The 22,528-nt window shown below is 39.8% G+C and overlaps 1 protein-coding gene across 1 annotated transcript in view; it reads right to left on the bottom strand.

Annotated features, from left to right (window-relative positions):
- Positions 1 to 5,553: 5,553 nt before the first annotated feature.
- Positions 5,554 to 22,528, bottom strand: part of SPTLC3 (serine palmitoyltransferase long chain base subunit 3) — a 131,345-nt gene continuing 114,370 nt past the window's right edge. The window contains exons 10-12 of the mRNA XM_007086809.3: positions 17,767 to 17,902; positions 12,249 to 12,378; positions 5,554 to 7,602 (exon numbers count right to left, since the gene is read on the bottom strand). Of these exons, the coding sequence (XP_007086871.1) occupies positions 7,489 to 7,602; positions 12,249 to 12,378; positions 17,767 to 17,902 (380 nt within the window). The 3' untranslated portion in view covers positions 5,554 to 7,488. The remainder of the gene's footprint in view (positions 7,603 to 12,248; positions 12,379 to 17,766; positions 17,903 to 22,528) is intronic.

Here is a 22,528-nt window from a genome sequence, read left to right as displayed (position 1 = left end):
GTTCTATGATTTATTTATTTTTTTCCTGCTTTTAATTGTCCTGATTTTTTTTTTCTTTCTCAAGCTGTCATTAGATGGATATTGGTCCTTCTGTATGGATCTGTTATACCTTTCAAAGTTTCTCTCATGTTTTTTATCCTTTTTTTTTTTTTTCTGTCTTTTGCTTTATATTACTTTTTTTTAAAGTAACCTCTAGGCCCAGCCTGGGGCTCGAACTCATGACCCTGAGATCAATAGTTGCATGCTCTGCCAACTGAGTCAGATAGGTGCCTCTCACCTTTGCTTTATATTTTTTAGAGATTTTAAAAACTTCTCTTCTTTGCTTTCTATTGGTTTAGTTTCATCAAATATTTAAATATTTTAAATTTTCATGAACTCTAGTTCCTTTTCATATCAACCTGTTCTTGTTTTGTCGATGTGATATCTTCATATAATTAGTTTGACCAACAAAGGTAATAATTAGAATATGTAAAAAGTTCTCTTTTTCATGTTATCTGTTCCTGTCACTGAATGTTTTTCTCTTTTTTCAGGTTGGCTACTCATTTTGGTGTTGTTGATTTTCCTCAAATATCTGGTAATCCCTGATCTTTCATCCTTCCTCACAATTGAGGTCTGTGCTGATTAATTTGAGTAGCTGGCATGTTTCTTCTTTACTTGGCTATTATAAATAACAAATGCACAATACAAAATGTAATTTTAAAGAGTGCTATCTTGTTAGAAATGGGCTCACTTTAATAAAATATTTTATTTTTCTATATAATACGCTGGTAATATTGACTATCGATAGGACTGCTAGATTTATCCATATAGGAAATCTATAACATTTGTTTGATCTCACCTAAAGCTATCTGATTAATAAAATATCTTACAAATATACAGTTTGAAATTTTGTCTAAGAATTTTTTGAGTTAAAAATCTCTTCATATTTAGTTGAAATGTTTTAGGGGAATCAAATTATATTTTTTTAATATCAACACATTATTTTATATGTAAAGGAAAATCCATTGTGTCATAGATGTCTATACTTTGTGTCCATGATGTATTGATGCCTTATGTGGGCATAGATGTATATGTAAAGTGTATGAAATTGGTATGAACACTATTAAAATAGTCACATGACTTAGCTACAATTATTTACAAAATAAACACATTATGGGGAAATCATGTATTGTTGGCAAAAGAGATTATTTTTCTTTTAAAAAAAAAACCCTCATGGAATGATTGGCTGCATCAGCCTGGTGAAAAATTTTCATTCAGAAGATGCCAAGATCTTTTTCCATGATCTTACATTGCTACCCATTCATTTTTCACACATAAGGCCTTGTTCATACTGGGGCTCACAGTCAAGTTGTAGGCTAGATTGATCTCATCACAGTGAAGCCATTACACTTTTTTTGGTCTTCCTTACACATTTGTTCCATGCATGCTTAAAATCTGGAAAAAACATACTCATGGGCTGGAGAAACAAAGAAGCAGCAATTTCCTTGCCTTATTCCTTGGCCAGTGGTGACGTAGAGAGCATGATGTGGTGATTGGAGCCAGACCTAACTCTGGCCATGGGCATTGCTGCCGACCCCAACCTAATTAAGAAAGATCTTGAATAAACTTGGGTGAGAGCCAAAATCACTAGCCTCTTCAATCAGTATTTTTGATATAAAAATTAGCATCTGGGCTGAGTAAAAGGGAGCCCTGTTTCTTGCCAAAGCAAAAAACAAAACAAAACAAAACAAAACAAAAAACAAAAAAAACCTCTTTTGCTTCTACTCTGACTTCCTGATGTTGAGTATTTTATCAATTTGTATCTGTGATCATTTTCAGAGCAATTGACTTACAATTGTCAAGTTCTGTCTTAAACCCTGTCACAGGCATCAGCCTTTTCCAAATGGGTAAGCTGGACTGACTTGTTTTCTTATTCCTCCTTGAGTTACCCTTCTAATATATAAAGTTTAGCTGAAGTAACTGTAAGAAATTTGACTGGACAAGGAATACGACATTCAAAGGAAAATAACGCAATGCCCCGTTGGAGCTTTGGAAGTCCTCTTTACACATTGGTAACACCCTGAAAACTTCAACAAAATGGCCTTCCAAGATGAGTCCACTATTAATCTCTCCAAGAGTAGAGGATCATAGTAGAGAGTAGTGGTCTAGAGGATAATGTATGTTGAGGTCTTGGTACAGTATCTGGCACATAAGTGTCCAAAAAATGATTGATTTGCTATCTTTCAAGATATCACATGACTGCTTCAGAAATAATTCCTAGTCTTGAGGTGCCTGGGTGGTTTAGCTGGTTGAGCATCTGACTTTGGCTCTGGTCATGATCTCACAGTTCGTGGGTTTGAGACCCACACTGGGCTCTGTGCTGAGCTCAGTTCAGAGCCTGCAGCCTGTTTCAGACTCTGTGTCTCCCTCTCTCTCTGTTCCTCCCCCACTAGCACTCTGTTTCTCTTTTTCAAAAATAAGTAAACATTAACAAAAAAACTCTTTAAAAAGAAATAATTCCCAGTCTTGATCCAGGAAATGCACACGCAGGGTATGATATAGAGAAAGAAAAGATTAATATTTGATTCATGTTAATGCCTTTGTTATACTAAAGACTACTTTCAATGAAATTGAAACAAATTAAGGGACAAAGACATCGCTACCTTTTAGAGAAACTCAGTGAAATATTCTCTGATGAAATCATATGATTTTTGGGGCTTTCTTCAAAGTAATCTGTGAATGGGGGGAAATAGATGAAAGGCCATGAACTGATAATGTTTGAAGCTAGGTGATAGGTGCATGTGGGTTCTCTATACTATTCTCTATCTCTTATTGTATGTTGAAAGTTTTGCATTTTAAAACCTTTTAAAGTAGATGGATTAGAAATAATTTTTAAAAAGTGGATGGACTTCTGTCAGTTTTTTTTTTTTTTTTTTTTTTTTTGACTTCTGTCAGTTCTAATCTGAGTCCCTCCCTAAGAATTCCCTTTGGCTGAATAGAATTGTCTTGCCCAAAGTAATGCCCTCTCCCACACCTGTACCTTGGTAACTTGTATCTCATGATTAGTTGATGGCAGAAAGAACATAGAGGCTTGTCTCCTTTGCTTCATTTTGAGATAACTCTAACAGGCCATCTCTGTTGCATAGCCCTCCATGGGATTGACTGAGGCCTTTATTACGATGAAATCACAGGCTTCTCCTTTTTCCAATCCTGTTTCCTTGCTCCATCCTAGATATTGTCCCATTGTATATGGTTTCAGTGGTGTGCTGGTAAAGGTTTAATAGATGGCTCTCCAGGTACCTGATTTGTAGTGTTTGCCAATTTCCATGGTGTAAATACTTTCAACATGGCCAAATTCAAGCTACCAAGGTGATGTCACAGAAGGAGGAGGTGGAAACAGATGGGCACAATTGGTTCTTTTGACACAGTTCAAGTCAGCACTACCACTCTTGCCAATTTTCCTTAATGGAATTCTTAAATGCAAATCTCTATCTGAGTCTTTATTTAGGGTAACCCAAACTAACACAAAACCATCAATTATTTTTTATATTGTCTATTTTGGTGATTTGTCTGTTAAAGAAACTAACATTTCATAGGCAGAATGAAATGACATTGGTCACCTCAAGTGTTTCAGTGAAACACACACACACACACACACAGCCCACAATACTGTAAGACAGTGTCCCATAATAATTGCTTCAAAACATTTAAAATACAGACACCTTTTAATTTCTTAAAATTACAGAGCTACATAAGGTGTTCTGAGAAAACAGACTTCAAATAAGTTGATTATACTGAGACTAGGAAAAATGGCCAAGAGATCACCAGATAAGTTCAAAATATAATTGTTATTATTGCCGTAAATCAAAGTACATATTTAAGGAGTTAAAGTTTCCTTATCAAATATTTTAAGTAAGAGTAGGCCATTTATAAAATTTGCTATCTCTGTAGAAAATACAGAGGAGCATTGCATGTTTGAAGAACTGTTAAGACTTTTACCCTATTCAAGAGCTGTTGTTGGAATAAATAAATAATCAGAGGCAAATATCCAATTTTGTAGAAAAAGAAAGTACCTGGAAAATGGGAACAAAATGTCCCATTGAGGAGAAAAGGTTGGAATAATTCACTTTACTTTAGTAGTATAAGCACCCTTAATTATCAACAGACAGGACAGAGTTTCTGTTATGTTTAATTAGAGACAACTGATCAGTCAAAATAAGAGCTCCAACAATGGTTCTCAAACTATGACATGGATTAGAATCCCCTGAGGAGACTTGCTAAAATGTAAATTCCTGAGCACCAACAGCTATTCTAATTCAGTTAAGTCTGGCGTGGGGCCCAGGGATCTGCATTTTAACAAGCTTCCTAGTAAATTCTGAAGGCCATGGTGTCTGTCAAACCAAAGCATGCTGAAAGGCAATGTAGCCAAACATCCACAATACAGTTCCATAATAAGATTAAGAATGTGTCTATGCCATTTCCGTTACACAAATTTATTTCCCTTACAAAATCAGTCTGCATCCTTTATCTACTGTTTCACTAAAGGCCATTTTTAGAACATCTTCCATCTATCTATCAGCCAGCCAGATTCTCGTCTCTGTACCTTTATACTCTTGCTTGCTCTGTAAAGGAAGGGGAAAGTGTGTGTGTGTGTGTGTGTGTGTGTGTGTGTATGCATTTGGGAAGGTTGGGGTGCATAACAGAGTTTTGTTAGAAAATTCTCTTTCTCAACAGAACCGGCCAAAGGGACATTTTGGCTGTGGTATAGTTACTGAGATTCAATAATTCCTATTGATTTGAAATTATGCTTTTATTAACCTAGCAGATATTTTCTTATAAAAATTAAAAATTCTCACAATCACCCTCTTAACCAACTTCACTCTATAGGACATGTGCTCTTATATTACCAGCCCTATGGGATCTGGGCCCCTCCTAATGTGCATTGCATTTAGTTGTCCTCATAAGTGTATTCAGTGTAGACCCTCTGACAGAGAGTGTGTTTTTTTTTAATCTTGCACTTGAGAATGTAATAAATTGCCCTAGGATCTTGATGAAACAGGAGTAGGAGTAATGTCAGCCTTGCTCCCCAGGCCGGGTGGGTAAGTAATTATTTTCCTATCACGACTTAGACTCCGGATCTTCCATAAAAGGCACACTGGTCACAAAGACATCCCTTTATAAGCTTAAAACTCAAAGCGTGGGTGTGAAGATGTGTATGAAGGTCATGGACATCCAGAATGGAAGGGGATGTTTACTGCTTACTGTACCTCAGGTGAAGCCCAGATGTTTCACTGGCCTCTTTGTCTATTGTTCCCTCTATAGGACTGAACACACTTATGCATTTTGGGTAATTAACTAGAATCAATTTTGTTTCAATGAACATTTTCTTTCTTTCTTTCTTTCTTTCTTTCTTTCTTTCTTTCTTTCTTTCTTTCTAGTTTTACTTATTTATTTTGAGAGAGAGAGAAGGCATGAGTAGGGGAGGAGAAGAGAGAGAGGAGAGAGTGAGAATACCAAGCAGGCTCCACACCGGCAGTGCAGAGCCTGACTCGGGACTCAAACTCATGAACCATAAGGTCATTACCTGAGTCGAAGTCGGCGCTTCACTGAGTGAGCCACCCAGGCACACTTAAGTGCACATTCTAGAGTGAGAAGACCTACATGTCTTCCTTTTTTGGGGACATTTATACTACATATATTTTCTTTGCATAAGTAATCCTATGCCAATTCATTGGGAAGAGTTGGAATTTAGTTATCAATATTAGTCCTGGGATGGGGCAACTGCATTTTCAGAACCACTCCCTCTCCTCTTTTGCTAAGAGTGATCCTAACAAATGTTTATGAGAAACTTTACCATTGTGATCCACTTTTAAACTGATGTACCTAGTAGGGGTTATACTTTCCCCATAAAAAGCTCTCTACACGGATCACCTTTATCCTTTAATAAGTTGTGAGCATCAGGGCATATTGCTGTATCCAACACTGGTGCTTCAGGCTGGGTTTCTTTCTCGGTGCACAGCATGAAAGCTTGGGTCCATCTGTGTCACAAGTCAAACCTCTCTTGAAGTGATTTGTTTATACTGTCATTTGATGGAGTGGAATGTTCTGTAACTCATTCAAACTATTACAGAAGCTTTGCTAAAAGGTCACCATTGCTCTTTGGAGTTTCCAAATCTGGGAGCCATCTGGGAGCTTGTTAAAGATAAGGTTTTCCACTGGCTTTTTCCATACCAACTAGATCCAATTAGCAAAAGGGTACTATTCCAGATAAGTTTGTGTTCACATTTAGAAGGAGAGAAAGACAGACATAACAGAGACAGAGAGAAAGAGACAGAGAGAGAACGGAGGTAAATTACAATTAGTCGCTCAATAGTGTATAAGCCTACTTTACACCAGAATTGGAGTTCGTGTGCCAGCAGACAGTAAGAACTCTTTAATAGGTCTGAATGGGGGTGTCAGTGTTAAAAAAGTTGAAAAGAAGTTGCTTTTAAATGTTGTTTTTGAATCAATACATTCAAGTATAGTCTTGAGAGTCAACTCTAAAGGAAATTGAATCTCACCATTTACTCAAAATTTAACAGGAAAATGACAACTCATTCCTTAAAGTAATAAGGGCTATGTTCGCAAGCTAAACATTCACTCCACATGGCACAGACAACCTTCCAGTTGCTATAACATTACAGTTTTAGTCTAGGCCTAAAATTGGCTTGTGTTTGCTTTCTGCCCCCTTCCTTACGAAACAAAAGTCTTGGATTTTCCAAACCTCAAAAGCTCAGCTGTAAAACTGTAGGAGACCAGCGAGAGGAAAAGAAAAGTTTCCTTCAAAGACGTCTTTAGTCACTGCTGGCCGATTCTGCTCTCTCCCTCCAAACGTTAACTATGGCTTTTGACACTTGTCCTTGGAAAAAGTCCAAATGTGGCAAATGGTAGAAGCAATATTTCTTTACCCTCCTGCCTGGAGCTCCCCATGATACAGATGAGTTCTAGCTGGGGCATTCATGGGTGAAACAAGGAGGTCAGCTACTGCCCACCACCTCTGCTCATGTCTGCAGATGAAATAAGTAAACACGGAGTGAGAATCTACTGAATTAAAAATCAAAACCCTCTCATTTGGTTGGAATGCCTGAAAGAGTCTGGACCAAAGAGGCTGCACAGTAGCAGCTAAAACACAGGCTCATTGCCATTAAAAATGTTCTAGGAAGTGTGTGTGTGTGTGTGTATGTGTACGTGTGAGTGTGTGTATGTGCATGTGTGCGCATGCGTGCGTGTGCATGTGTTTGTAGCAGGATACTTGGATGAGGAGAAAAGTTAAAATCTGGAACCATATTTTTGTCTTTGCAGTTCCGGATTGGAGACATTAAAAACATGACATTTCCTTCAGTTCAATTCAGCTGGTTCAGAAACCAAAATTGTCCTTAGAAAGGGGGAGAAATCCATTTATGTTCCTTTTGAGTCAGGGAGGGAGGTCTTTCTGGCAAAGTCTTTAGGTGCAATTCAGGACCAGGAGACTTAATCGTCCAGTTCAAAGCTTGTCTCATCATAGAGTTCAGGGCGCGCTGACTTCTTGTGCCGGGAATACTTCAGTTGCAAGAGATCACCCATTTCATCCAGGTTTTCCAAAACCTGCAAAGAGATTGCCTTCCATCAGTTATTCTTTAAACTCCTAAATGGCTCTGCAATCCAGAGCCTCAGAGATACAATCTTCTTTTGCCATCTTCTTTGATTTTAAAGAAAAGGAGAAAGATCCAAATCATTAAGGTGTGGTTTACAAACCAGCTGTAGAGGAATCTTAGATGCTAATTCATTTTATTTCATATTCTTTAACAGCCTACCCCATATTATGAATATTTAACTTATTTTGGGGGTGTGAAGAGAGGAATAAAAGTATCTGATGCATGCTTACCCTTTCAGGCCTTATTTTAAAATTTAATGAATTATATATAAGCTTGTGGAAGAAAAAGGTAAGGTTGCAGGTTACAACTGGGTTATGTCTTCATGACATAAATGGCCAAGAGCAAAATGGAACACTGCGGGAGCTGATTAGTGTCTTCTTCTCTCTCCCAAATTTCCCTACCCCCAGCTATTAAACACTCATCTCTGTGTTCCATGGAATCATCAAACTTAAAACCTTAAGGGACCGAGAACTCATCCATTTCAGTTCTCTCCATTCAGGCAGGAAAATGTATCCCCAGTTTTCCCGAGAAACAACCAAGATCCAGGACAGACAAAATCTAATATATCACTAATCTTATGGTACTGGGGATATGCCCTTTTAACATTTTTAGGCCTATCTTTCTTACCCTGTCCGTTGAGACAGACAATATTAGGATCTAATGCTTTGAAAAAGGGAAGATGTTTGTTAACACTGGAACGAATGATTAGTGGAGCATAAGGATTTTCCTCTTTGGGAAGTCTTTCAAACTGGCATCAAGTTAGGTACCCACCAATATGTGAAGACTCATCTATTTCTGGGTGGTAGCATTATGGGTGGTTAAAATGTTCTTTTTACTTCAATGTACTTTCTAAATTTTTCCAGCAAATCTAAGCACTAAGACAAAGTAACAAAAGTTGGATTTAAAAGGACATCAACTAGGATAGTGTCTGTTGCTCTTTGCTGAAGGCGGGGATGGAGTAATACAGGGAGTGCATCTGCATACCTGGTAGTTTTCCTACCTGGGGGGGGCGGGGCGGGTAGGAAAGACAATTCCTGGAAGGTATGGGAGGAGAACATAGGCTTTTCTATTCAGGTTAACTTCAACCTTTTTAGCTTCCATTTTTGTGTCTGCTACAAAATGTACGTAATATATTGAAAATGCATATATAACTTATAAATGGATTTGTGTTGAAGCCCATTGATCAGACTACCCAGAGCACACCTGTACTCAAACGAAGGTAGGTTTATTCCACTTGCTGCAGCTGGGAGTGTGTATTTCAGAAGAACCATCTTAGGAAGAGGGAGTTGGGAAGGTCTCCTTATCACATTTGGACTTGTGCTCCAGATGACTCTAAGGAAGCAGGGACCAGTTCTGGGTTGGATGTTGTCTGGAGCGGGAGAAATTCAGTGATTGGCTATGTGCCAAATTCTTAGGTGGAGGGCAGGATGCCTAAGGTGGGGTGATTGGTAAAGGAGCAGCAATCATGTTAGAAGAAGGAAATTCTGAGGCATTTTGTGTTTGTAAAGTGGCTTCGTCTCTGTCTTGTTCCAAACATGGTCATGGAGGAGACTTGTCTAATATGTTATTTTCTGTGAGTGTTAATGTTCAGTTGTTACCTTAATGCCCTGGCTGTTCATGGGTCATTTTTCACTTTCCCTTATGTGTATATTGAGGAATATGCTCACAATTTTTTATTGATGTAGGTGCCTGATTTCAAAAGTTTAGAGGCATCTGTCTAGATGATGTCTCAGTGCTCCTTCCAAACCAGGTAGTCCAAAGGAATTAAGAACTTGCAAAGAGAATCACAAGGTCTGATGTCTACACAGTTGGACATTCATGAATGTTTCAATGCTGTTGAGATCACAAAAAATACAAATCCACCCCTGCTGCCCATCTCCTTCTGTCATCTCTGGGTGCTTCTCCCCAGCCATCTCCTTTGCTCTACCATGCCTAATGCCGCTCTCTTTACTCTTTTCCTCCCTGAATGTGTAAACATGCTCAAGTATTTCCCAATTTTCAAGCGCTTTTTCTAAACCTTTTTTTGGTTTTACTGTCAAACTCCTTGAAATATTTGACTACTTTTTGAAAAAAATAAATAATTTATTAAAGTTAATTACTAGAAATAACTCATTTTAGAGAACCTGGGCAATATGGAAAGATACAAAGAACAACAACAAAGTTCACCTATCATCTCAAAGACCTAGAATTTGCTCAGTTATTAGTGTGCCATGCAGAAAGTTGTTATTATGTATGTACTCTGGAGTATACATTGGTTTAAGTCCTAAGAATGTAATGGTGAAGCAGAGAGACATGGAGACTCTGTGTGTATGTGTGTGTGTAATTTATTATTGGAGCTCAAAGTATTCACTTTTTTATTTGTTGTATTCTTATTTCCGTTCCCTATATTCTCCTAAACCTGTCTGCTTGGAGGAACATCGAGCTCCTGCTAATTGCTAATCCAATAGCTTCTTCCCATCTCTTGGGGACACTTTGATCCTCCCCCTCCCTGAAACTTTTTCCTTCTTACTATGTTTAACACTACACTAGTTCGTGTCTTTTCAGACTGCTCTAGCCCCACTGAAGTCTCGTTCCTCACCTGTGGTTCCCGTGTCTACGCTGGGAGACGGGCACTCTGCCGGAGCCTGTCCTTGGCCTGTTCACTTGTGTTTGGACAATTATATCCTCTACCTTTGCTTTCATGATCCCTCAGCTGCCCAAACTACAGAAGCTCCAGCATTGCATATGCTCCCAAGCTTAGAATCTGATTTTCTTTATCACAGGTGGCCCATAGACATATAATCCCAACCTGTCTAAAACTGAACTTGTTTTGTTCTTCCAGTCTCATTGATGATTTGCTGTTCTTTTTTTGTTTTAATTTTTTTTTAACATTTATTTTTTTTTTAAGACAGAGAGAGACAGAGCATGAACAGGGGAGGGGCAGAGAGAGAGGGAGACACAGAATCTGAAACAGGCTCCAGGCTCTGAGCTGTCAGCACAGAGCCTGACGCGGGGCTAGAACTCACAGACCGCGAGATCATGACCTGAGCCGAAGTCGGACGCTCAACCGACTGAGCCACCCAGGCGCCCCGATGATTTGCTGTTCTTTATTGCATACCTTATCTCATATAAATGGTTTAGCTTTACCATCCTTCCATTCACCAGGTCTGGAGACCTTGAATTATCTTTGATTCCCTCTTCCCAAATGTTCCCTGCATGTGATCATTTGCCAAGTCTTGGCAGCTCTGTGCATTTACGATGTCTGTTCATATATACATTTCTTTTGTTTCTACTGCCATTGATCTTGTCATCTCTCTCTTTTTTTTTTTTCTTCAAACAGCTCCATTTTAGGTCCCTTCTTCTTGCCTTTTCCCTCTCCAATCAATTTGTTACATTTATTTTGTAGTAACATGATTATGTCACTCCTTTGGTCAGAAACCTTGGATGATGTTCCATAACTTTTATTAAAAAAGCCTTAGCTCAGTGGTGCCTGGGTGGCTCAGTCAGTTAAGCGTCTGACTTTCACTCAGGTCATGATCTCACAGTTTATGAGTTCCAGCCCCACATCAGGTTCTGTGTTGACAGCGCAGAGCCTGGAGCCTGCTTTGGATTCTGTGTCTCCCTCTCACTCTGCCTCTCCCCTGCTCGTGCTCTGTCTCTCTCCCTCAAAAATAAATAAACATTAAAAAAAAAAAAAAGGCCTAGCTCAAAAGTCACCTCTCCTGTGAAATATATATATAATATCCATATCCATATATATCTTTATATATTATGAGTCATTATATGTGTATGTATATTACACATATACACATAATTAATTCACATCTTTGCACATAACTTATTCATATGTAATGAACGAATTCATATAATCTCATATATCATTTTTACCTTCATGCTTCCACAGTTGTCCATATTTCTTTTCCAAGATGAATTTATTTTGTCCAATATTATCACTAGTTGCTTATTTATTAGTACCACCTCTTAGAGTTTTTGCCCTAGGGTTTTGCACATACTAGACAGTCAGTGTGTTTGCTAAACTGCATTGACATTATGAGACAGTTCCATCAACCCCACACTGATTGAGATGGCTTAGTTTTCTGATATCACTCATTCACATAAAGATCAAAACCAAAGGACAATGAAATGTGGTTTTTAAATCGTTTACACCTCATGTAGGTCTGGATGATATGATAGATCTGTCTTTGTTATTGTTTTTCCAACATGTTGCTTCATTGGATCATATTTTATTATGATGGGCTTGGTGGCTACGAAAAATGTCAGGTTGTGGGAAGTTAATGCTGAAATAACACGTCAGGTTAGCTTTTGCATTTAAGAACAAGTAAATAGCATAACATGTGGCTACTCAGTCTGTTTTATGAAGCCAGATACTGACTTGAGTTAAGTCTTCACAGACTCATTTTCTTTTCTATCCCCTGAGTTGATCACATTGTTGGACGTTGTTGGCATACCCTAGCTTTTTTAGCAGTGAGTTTATGAGTGTTGTTTTTCTACACCACCAAGAGAAACCCAGGGACACCGAAGCTAGCTCAGTAAATGAATGTGCTCAGAATGCAAGGCACCAGTGCTGGAGATTCTGTTGGCCTGTCGTGTACTTACCGTGTCTAGCATCTCCCGGGTATGTGCTGCTGAAACACAAAACCGAGCCCGAGCTTCTGCGAGGGGAGTAGCTGGAAATCCAACGACCACCACCCCGATTTTTCTATTTAATAGATGCCTTGCAAAAGCCCTATGGGAAAGGTAAAAGAGGAGGTTAACTGAGAGATGACAAAGTTACATGGCAGGAGAAAGAATATGGCTAGTTGACATTTCTTATTTTATATCAATAAGTAAAAATGATTAAAGTTACTAAGCTTCTGTCACATATAATTGACAAGGAAATGGGGCAGTTCTTCCATGGCACCCATGGCTGAGTGTGTATATTATTGGGTCCAGCACATTCATTAGAGCATTGTGAGTACTGAGTCTCTGACATAGAGCAGAAAAAGCTGATGTATGTAACCCTGGTTTAACAACTTGGCATCCTTTGTCTGAAGGGTTTCTAGGAATAAAAACCCCAAAGTTAACACAATGCAATTGCATAAAGAAAGAACATACATGAAGTGCAAAGTTGTATGTTTTAAAAATGTAATACCAATAGCAGAATATGGAAATTTCAAGAAGCCTGTACTTAGTGACAAGAATTTGAGAACCAGGATCTGAGGGTCTGCAGGAGCCAATCCTGAGCTGTATGTATTCTCACTCCAGAGCCAAAGATATATATTTTTTGCCCTCATTAAACCAGACATGGAAAACAGCAAGGGTCTCCTCATTTTTTATTGTATGAATGAATACATCCAGGTATGGTCAGGGATAATAAACCCATTGACTGGGTTCAAGGGGAAATGGGGAGGGAGACAGGGAAAGAAATGTGCATACACAGAGTGGCTGGTCCATAGATGCAGCCTGTAGGTTATAAGTCCTATAACTGCAATGCTTTTTGACACAGGGTAAAACCTTTCTAAGCTCTGATTCCTTTCTCTTATCTTCTTCTAGCCTCCTTCTTTCACAGAGCTAATCTCAGTGACAATTCTAGAATATCAAGCTCTCAAAGTCTGCAATTTTTTTGTGCTAAGAGCCAACATCAGACAAAAAGGCATGTGCCCCCAAGTGAATCTTTGCCCACTTTGTGCTTTGTTGCTCTCTGTGGGAAACCTTAATTACGAAATGTCTCTGCCCACAATCAAGGTAAATGCCTCAGATCTGTTCTTAGCATTAAGAGGTTTCTGGTGTCCTATTTTAGGCTGGAAGCTGACAGCACCACACAAACCTTCCAGTCATAACTCAGGAAGGATTCTTGAACCAGACGTGGAGAATGAGCCTGTTCATTTATTCATTCCTCTTGCCATGGAGCTGTCTGCCTTTTTGGTTACCTGATGCAGAATGCATGTTATCAAAGTGATGGAGATTGCATGACCTACTGAGAACACTGCCTCTCTGGCCCTGTGGCCTATGCAAGGCAAGATACGCCTTCTATTTGGACTGGGAAGATTAACGAGACGAAGCTTTCTGAGAAAGCTTGAAAACAGAGGCTGTTCTTTCTCTTTCTTGTTCACCCTATGGAAGGCTGCCCATGGAACTACACAGGATGAGAGCTCATAATTATCTGAGAAACAAGGCAAGGGCTTTTATTGCTAGAATACAAACTACCTGACCCATGATCTCAGGCTACTTTTCGGGACTCCCAAAAGACCATTTTCACTGTCTGCATGTTTCTCTTTGTACCAGAGGAAGCGAGTTTTGCCAAAGAATGCAGAGCAAAATATATGACTGTTGATTCATTAGGCTAATCTGAGGCCTCCCTGGAGCACTTTTGGGCTTAAAATTTACACTACTAAACCTGGCCTTCTCCAGTTAATGTGTCTGATTGCCCTGAACATTTTATATAATGAGCCTCTGGATTTGTACTCCCCAAAGCAAATTAAAGCCAGTGTGGGCTGCAAGAAACCAAACTATGTGGATAATAATAATAATAATAATAACATTAGCACTGTGTTATGTATAGCATCCCCGCCTCTTGTATCCTCTCATCCTCCAAGTGTATCACAAGGCCCACGTTTATTTGGTAAACTCTGTACCAAATAATAAATACATTCTTGATTATCTGAGTGAATGTTTCATAGGTGAAATCACATTGTACTGAACGTCATAGAAGATTCCAGTGGTAAGAGCTGCAACAAAACTTTGCCCAAAAGGATATGTGGCTAGAGACTTTATTTTCATTCTGCAGTCGGTGGAAATGTGGAGAAATCACAATTCTTCAGTAAAATCAAAGGGTTTAAAATGAGCAAATGAAAGATCAAGTGCTCATACACTGGCTTCTACAATTAACTCCTTGTCTCAAAAGCTTTTCTATGTATAAACTTTCCATTGAAGAAGTATTTGAGAAGGAAACAAGGCCAGGCAGCAGGGAGGCCCTTGCCAGCAACTCCTGCCAACAATACACGATATTACCTTTTGTAACTAACCTGTTCTAAGTTTCCATAGACAACCCAAGCAATTAGATTTTTCTTTCCATTGCAGTGATTGATGCCTTTTGATTCACCAAAGATGACATTAAAGAGAGTTAAACTTATAGTCTGTGTTGCTTTAATGAGACGTGCATGTTTTCCTCCGTGGACTGAAGCTTCAGAGGCTGTGCTATACACTGAAAAGAGCTCTGGTGTAGGAGGCCAATGGAACTGGCTTTAAATTCTGGGCTCGGGGCGCCTGGGTGGCTCAGTCAGTTAAGCGGCCGACTTCGGCTCAGGTCATGATCTCACGGTCTGTGAGTTCGAGCCCCGTGTCGGGCCCTGTGCTGACAGCTCAGAGCCTGGAGCCTGTTTCAGATTCTGTGTCTCCCTCTCTCTGACCCTCCCCTGTTCATGCTCTGTCTCTCTCTGTCTCAAAAATAAATAAACGTTAACAAAAAAAATTAAAAAAAAATTCTGGGCTCTACTATCTACAATCCGAGTGACTCTTAGCGGTTTAACTTTTGTGGGTCTCTGTCCTCATTTGTAAACTAGGACTAAGCATCCCAGCCTTGGTGAGTGATTGTTGATGTAAGAGTCTTACTCAGCATATAATCAGTGTTCAGCCACATCATCTCCTCCATAATACCATGTGAAACTGGAAGGCATTAGATAGACACATCATCTGGTGTCTAACATAGCATATTTGATACGGACAATAGCAGGATATCTACCTACTATTTTCCTGGAAAGTCTATTTTTTATTAATGCAGCCAAAGATTGCAATAATTATTTTGGAGAGCCATGCAACCATGGTGATTCATTTTTGCACTCAGTTGAAACTAATAACAATAATAATAATAATTGTAGCAGTAGAAGTAGCAGTAATAATAATAACTACCATTGATTAAGTTATTATAGTATACCAAGTACTATATTAAATGCTTTATGTACATTGATAGTTAATACTACTACTAATAACAGTTCCCACCTAGACCATCGTGCACATGGCCAGCTCCTGTATAAGAAACAACATGTTCTGATAGGCCTCATCTTGCTTAATCTTCACAATGGCCTTATGAAATAGGCACAATTACATCCCATTTTAAAAATGAGAAAACTGGGGCTTCAGAAGTTTGTACAACTTGTCCAAGATCCCCCAGGTAGGAAGAGGTAGAGTCAAATCCTTTCTCATTCCAGACTCCTCAATACACCAAGGAGCATACTTTTACAAGTAACACCCTGTTTTTATTTTTCATATTAGCTGTTGTCCAGTTAGCATTCCGGACATATAAAAGAGCAGAGGTACTTCCTCTCTCTTTGTTATCGCAAAGTTGAATTATTGAATTTAAATGCATTTGTTTTTACTATTTGTGAACTCTTCTCATTAGATGGATTCACTTTTCCAGCATGTTGAGATTCTATTTCCAACCTCCACCATCAAAGTCAGAACTATCCGTTACACTCCCTACTGCCTCCCTCCAGTGTTGTGCACTTGAGGCTCTCAAAAACAAAACAAATTTATTTATGGTGTCTTCATTTGAGCTAGTGATAAAATATTAGATAGACATGGGCTAAGTGTGGAATCTTACTTCCAGAACACACCATTTTGCTAACCACTCTGATTAAACATAGGCTTTCTTTTGTGCCTTCTGAAATCAGATGGTAAAGGGTTTGGGATTATCTGCTATTTTGAATCACAGTTATACCTCCTCCCTGCCATAAGTACAGAGCAGTATCCTGTGTGATGTTTCTGTAGCACACCGTCTTCTTGCCCACTACATGCATAGCCTGACCCAGATCTGTGAACAAAGGACCCACTGATGGTAATGGTGTGGCACACTAAAGAACTCATATGTGTGTTTTGTTATTTTGCTGTGGTGAAATAATACAAAAGCATACGCTGAAGAATCAATCTTTCAGAAACTAATAACTCATTCCTACCCATCATGAGTTCTCAACTGATAGCCCCAGAGCCCCTTATCTATAATTAAAATACTCTGCCAACCTATTCAGACTGTTAGAGAGTCAAAAATAAAAAATTCCAACAATAGGGTTATGTTGCAGGAGAGTCAGGACCAGTAGAATCTCATAAATATATGTTGACTATTACTTTCCATCGTGCACATGGCCAGACACCCAAATAAATATTTTACATTTAGAAAGGATTTTAATTAAGTTCCTTTTAATAACAGAGGTAGTGTGTGGCAGGTTGGAGAATGGCTCATGTATAAAATTGTCTATGCCGTATTGAGAAATAGTCATTTTTTTCTCTTTATGCAGCTATTCTCATGCTCAATTTCAGAGCTGTAATCAATGGGAAACAACTCCGCACAGGTTTATAGGGGAGGCTTAAAGTTTGGTGTTCAGAGCATGAGCCCAAGTTTGGGTTTGTCTCTTGGTAGTCTCTTGATTTTATTACTGCTTAACTTGTAGGAGTTTGGGCAAACTATTTAATTGTTATCAGCCTCAGTTTCTCCCACACTTGAAATAAGGGTGCCTTCTTCTGAGGATGGCCATGAAAAATCAGTGGAGAAAGCACAGAGCCTGGTAATGTTGTTTTCACATGTTGGGAGAGATGGTCTTCAGATGTTCTCCTTGAAAAAGATCATGGGGCAGAAGGAGGCACAGGTTCATCCTTAATTTACAGTTGAGACCCAGCGGGTGACACCCAAATTCACAGAGCTCAAATGTGGTGAGCCTTAGCACATGGTTCCTTTCTTTTCTTTTTTTAAATTTGTTTTTTACTTGAGAGAAAGAGAGAGTGAGAGGGAGAGAGACAGACTCCTGAGCAGGCTCTATGCTCAGTGTGGAGCCTGATGTGGGGCTCAATTACATGACCCTGGGATCATGAGCTGAGCTGAAATCAAGAGAAGAGTTGGATGCTCAACCAGCTGAGCCACCCAAGTGCCCCTTGATTCCCTTCTTAGAAGACCTGTGAAAAGGCCCTGCTGATGGGTTGGCTGGGGGCTTCCGAGAAGCTATACAAATGAATTCTGAACTCAGCACCCCATTCAAAGTGCATAAGCAATGCCAATGCTGAAGGAGCCTCATAGAGTCAGAAGTACTGTCTTTGTCAGATCACCCTGAGGCTCCACTGTTATTCTGAGAGTCTACTGAATACTCACGCTACTTTAGCAGGCATGTAAAGGAGCAGGGGAACGACGGGAGATTCCTCATTGCCATAGATAATGAATCCCATTTCGTTCAGTCTCTGTCTGAAGTATCTTGTATTTTTTGCAAGTTGCCGTACTCTCTGAAGCCCTGAAAGGAGACAGGCATGAAAGCCATCAATACCACCAGGAAGAGAGAAGCAAAGGTCAGATTGACTTGGCAAGCATTCCTAAGTCTTTCTGCAGACCTGCATCGTTAGCTGGGAGGGGCTCAAAATAGGGTGGGTAATATCTCTTGGTGAGCAAGTGTGGGCACTGATATCTGAGAACTGTCCTAAGTCTGGAAGACAGGATCCAATGGGCAGGGCGGGGGGGGGGGGGGGGGGGGGGGGCGGATGGTGTTATTAGGTACTGCTAGCAACTAAAAGTAGGCTAGTCTGTGGGGTGAAGTAGGCTAGTCTGTGGGGTGATGAGGGGACAAAAAGGGTGTCTAGTAAGAAGGAAGGAAATGAACTATCATTTACTAGGTACCTACTATGTATGGATTCTGTTCTAAGTGCTTTAAAGACATTAACTCAGGGAAAGGGAATGTGACAAGAAATCACACACACACACACAAAAACACACACACACCAGTTGTTTTAGCCAACTTGAGCTGACCCATTAAGTTGTTTCTCATCTAAGTCTCCAATCAAAGAGCATTTCACCTAACCTGAACTTGAAGGGGTAGCACATCCCTGAACAAAAATAGGTCCAGCTGAGACCACAACTGTTTTCTGAGGCATTTGATAGTAGTAGAGTAATAGAGGGAAGGGAATAGAGGGAAGGGAAGAAGGGGACCTCTGTTTTCCCCAACCACAAAAAATGATGGTGTGGGCTCCAAACAGAAGGTCAAGGAAGGTACCTGTGTCCATTTCCAGGTTATTGGTGCTTCAGCTCAAAAGCCTCTGGCCTCCATGTGTGTCCCAGTGAGGACATCACACATATGAGAGGACAAAGGGAATTAAAGAGTGGAAAGAGTTCTGAAGAAACATGTCTACTCTATGAAGTAAATGAGCAAAACAGCCAAAACCAGAGTGTGTGTGCTCAATACAGAAGATTGAACAGAACTGGATGTTTAAGTCCCCTGTAAATCACTCCAGTGTTTGCATCTGATGCAAGGTGGTTATTGAGCAGGAACAGCTGCTATAGCTGACCTCCATTATGATTGGTCAGGTGTCCATTAAAACTGATCAGAGCCCTTGTTCTACTAATTTTTCAATATTCTGGACATCGATCCTTGGTATCTTTAACTCTCCTGGTGGAAAATGGGTAAAAATGTCAATAAATATGTTAATCAGGTTTCTCCAGTTCCTTCTTGGAGAGTTGGCCCCAGACTGTGTCTTGACAAAAGGATTCACAGTGGGCATTTCCTGCTCAGCATCCTTCCTCCAAAGGTCCATGATGTTCAGTTAGAGTTGGCCCTGACTTTTCTCTTTGCTACAAGGGTAGCCCATGATCAAGACGTGGCCAATTGGGATATTCCATCCCCTTGAATATTGGCTATGGAATACAACCTGGGCTCATCAGTCTTTCAGATCTGCTGAAGAAGAAGTATAAGAATGAGGTCATCCTCAAGCTACATGTTTGTCATCATATGGAGGAACAGAGGAGAGCTTATAGTCTAGTGGGAAGACTGATATTACATCTAAAAATGGATGTAAAATTGCAAATCTAATAAGTGCTGTAGAGAATGTTATATGGTGTTATGAGAACCCATATTAGAAAGATTGGAGCAAATTTGAGAAAGTCAATAAATGATGAGTGAGCTGAGATCAGAAAGGTGGACAAATGTTAACAGGCAAAATATCAGAGGACAGCATTTCAGGTATAGGAAACAGGTGCAATGGTCTAGTGTTTTGTAGAAGAAAAGAGTAGTTGAGAACCAGGTAAGATGTGGTTAAATGTGGGGCAAGATAAGGCTGGAGCGATGGGTAGATTGAGAAAAAAAGGACGGGAATTGAAGAATCCAACATTTCATGGTTGGGAAGAGAATGAACTTAAAAGGATGACAAAAACAGCAATCATAGAGGAAGAAGACAACTCAGGAGATAAATTAGTGTTCACCGAATTTATTAACATGGCAATCATTGGTAACCTTCATTTTGGGGTCCCTGGTTTGGCCTTTGGTTTTAAAGGAACAGGTAGCTTCAAGTATGGTTTACTTTAACTCATATGTTAAATTTTTGCTGCATAGAAAAATCCTCCTTGGTGCTTAAAGATGAATTGCTTTGTAACATGCTGAAGGGTTTCTTGGAAACTTGTATGTTCACAGTTTATTTATTTAAATTTATTTAAATTTGTCTTTATTTTAAAAATTCATCTATACATCAAGACTGCATGTTTAGGGAGGTGATAGCATTACAAGTAGGGAGATATTGTAGAAGAAGAATGAAAAGAAAAAGAGGGGCTGGAGTAAGACTTGTTTTAATGAAGGTGATTCAAATGAAGGCAGAGATATACATCAGCCACCAAAATGTATTCCATATGGCCTGTCGCCTTGTACGTTTAGCTCTTTTGTTGATTGTTAGCTGCACAATGAATAGATGACTTCATCAGGCTGGGTCTGATGATTCCTAAATGATCCCCCTCAAAGACCAGAAGGATTTCCTGGCCTGGAAGTGCATGAATGACTTAAATTGCTTTTCCCAATGGCATTATCTTTGCGCTTGCCCATAATGACTCATCTATCATTGGGCTGCCCAGCTACTTAATTGGCCCCGTCTGTCCCCTTTGCCTTGATTAACCCAAGTAACTGGATCATCAGCTAATGTCATCACTTTACTGCTTCTAGATTGTTTGGAGAGTTGACTGAATAGATCAGAATATTGATCCCAGGGGTAGCTGACTCTTAAGAATTCAATGTTTTCTTCTTGCCCTGTCTTTTCTATCTTTGAATCATTTAGCACAGCATGGCTGACAAGCCATTATGATACACTTCGTGGTCACCATGTTTTCTCATATAGATCACTATTAATGCCTTTGAGGTCCTTTGCATCGGCCAAGATACAGCTCCTTTCAATTACTCTGTTGCTCACTCTTTAAAATTGGAAACATTCTACTCTTGTAGGGCCTGGGGCAGAAAGGAATTTGTATATATAAAATGCTACTCATCTAGACAGGATGTGGGTGATTTTATTAATTATGCTGTGCTTTGAGATCCTTGCTTTAAGAGTTTGTAAGAGAAGGAGGAAATTTTAGCACTTGTCTTTTTGTACAGAGATGGCCATGCCAGGGTGGCACAGAGATTGGGCATTGCAGCCACATTCCTTTCCTAACACTCAAAGTCTCTAATTCTAGAATTTCTGGTTCTTCTTTCACATATCACACAGAAGACAGGGAAGGTCTCTGCTCAGATAAATAAGTAAATGAGCTGATCTCTTATGTAGGGTTCTGGAGAGTTTATACGAGTGTTTATTTTGCTATATTCTGGGTTCTGAAAAAGGAATAGGCTTTGGAGTGAAATGGACTAAAAAACTAAACTCCACCTGGATAATTTAAGGCCTTAAAACCTTGGTTTTACCTGTAAAATACAGATAAATAAGCTTATCACACAAAAAGATAGGTGGAAATAAAGGGGTTAATGTAGAAACATGCTTAGTACTGTGCCTGGCATGCAGCAGGTGTTTGAAAGGTTAATTACCTTTTTCCATAGGGAAGTAGTTCCAAGTAACCTCAATGGCACCTCAGAATCATCTGGACAGGTTGGCAAAAATCCCATGCCCGGACTGCACTCCAGAACAATTAAATAAGTTATCTATGGAAATGGGACCCAGGCATGAATTTTGTTTTTTGACAAGGTATAGCCAAGGAGACTCAGACATCTCAGAAATAGCCACCATTGCCAGTCCAAGCCCAAAGCCATGCATTCTGTGGTAAGAGCCGTGCCCTATGTCTTATTTCTCAGTTAGATGTGGAAAATAAAAAATGGGTACATGTCGTGGCCTCTTGTTTGGCACGATTACATCTCAGCAGTTAATCAGTGCTTGGGTGCTTGGGTAGTGCATTTTGTGGCGGGTGACCTGCTCCCCTGACAGCTGTCTGCTCCAAAGTGCTCATTCAACTTGAGATCAACCCAAGTGTCCCCCTCACCCCTCTCATGAGGCTGGATAAAATATGGATGAACCCATCCAGGCAGCTGACCTGTACATTGCCGTTCTACCCATTCAGATTTCTAGCTCTGCCAACTTGAGAGATGGGCTAGGTTAACGGAGGCCACAAATACTTTAACCTTCTCTCCAGTGCTGTTAAAACAAAAACAGCTGGGGCAGGGGAAGGAAAACAAATAAAACACAAAGCATCCCACTACAAAGCTTTGCAGTCCCCTAATAAAAACAATCGTCTGTGGCGTTTCCAAAAATATGTTTGGGACAAGTCAATCTCCAGAGGGCCAGAAGGCATCACAGACGGTGGAGACTCCCCGAATGACCCGTCAAAAGCTAAAGAAGGAAAATTTGTTGTCTGCTGAACCACTGGCATGCAAAGAGAGAGAGAGAGAGAGAGAGAGAGAGAGAGAGAGAGAGGCATTTCCCTCTGAAACACTAGGAGGAAGAGGTGGATTTTACAAGCTTGTGAGCCAGCTCCAGTGCCACTCTCGATTTTCTGCAGATTTTGCAAGCTCCCCGGCTACCAGACAAGACATGAATATGCCCAGATGCCACATAGTGACTTATTTTGTTATTTCTCAGGCTTTAAAAATGCACACAAAGAAATGAATGCTGCTCTGCCTCCTTAAATT

Source organism: Panthera tigris, chromosome A3, assembly GCF_018350195.1.
Source record: "Panthera tigris isolate Pti1 chromosome A3, P.tigris_Pti1_mat1.1, whole genome shotgun sequence".
NCBI lineage: Eukaryota > Metazoa > Chordata > Mammalia > Carnivora > Felidae > Panthera > Panthera tigris.
Note: the sequence above shows the minus strand (reverse complement) of the source record. Positions and strands in the feature narration are given on the sequence as shown.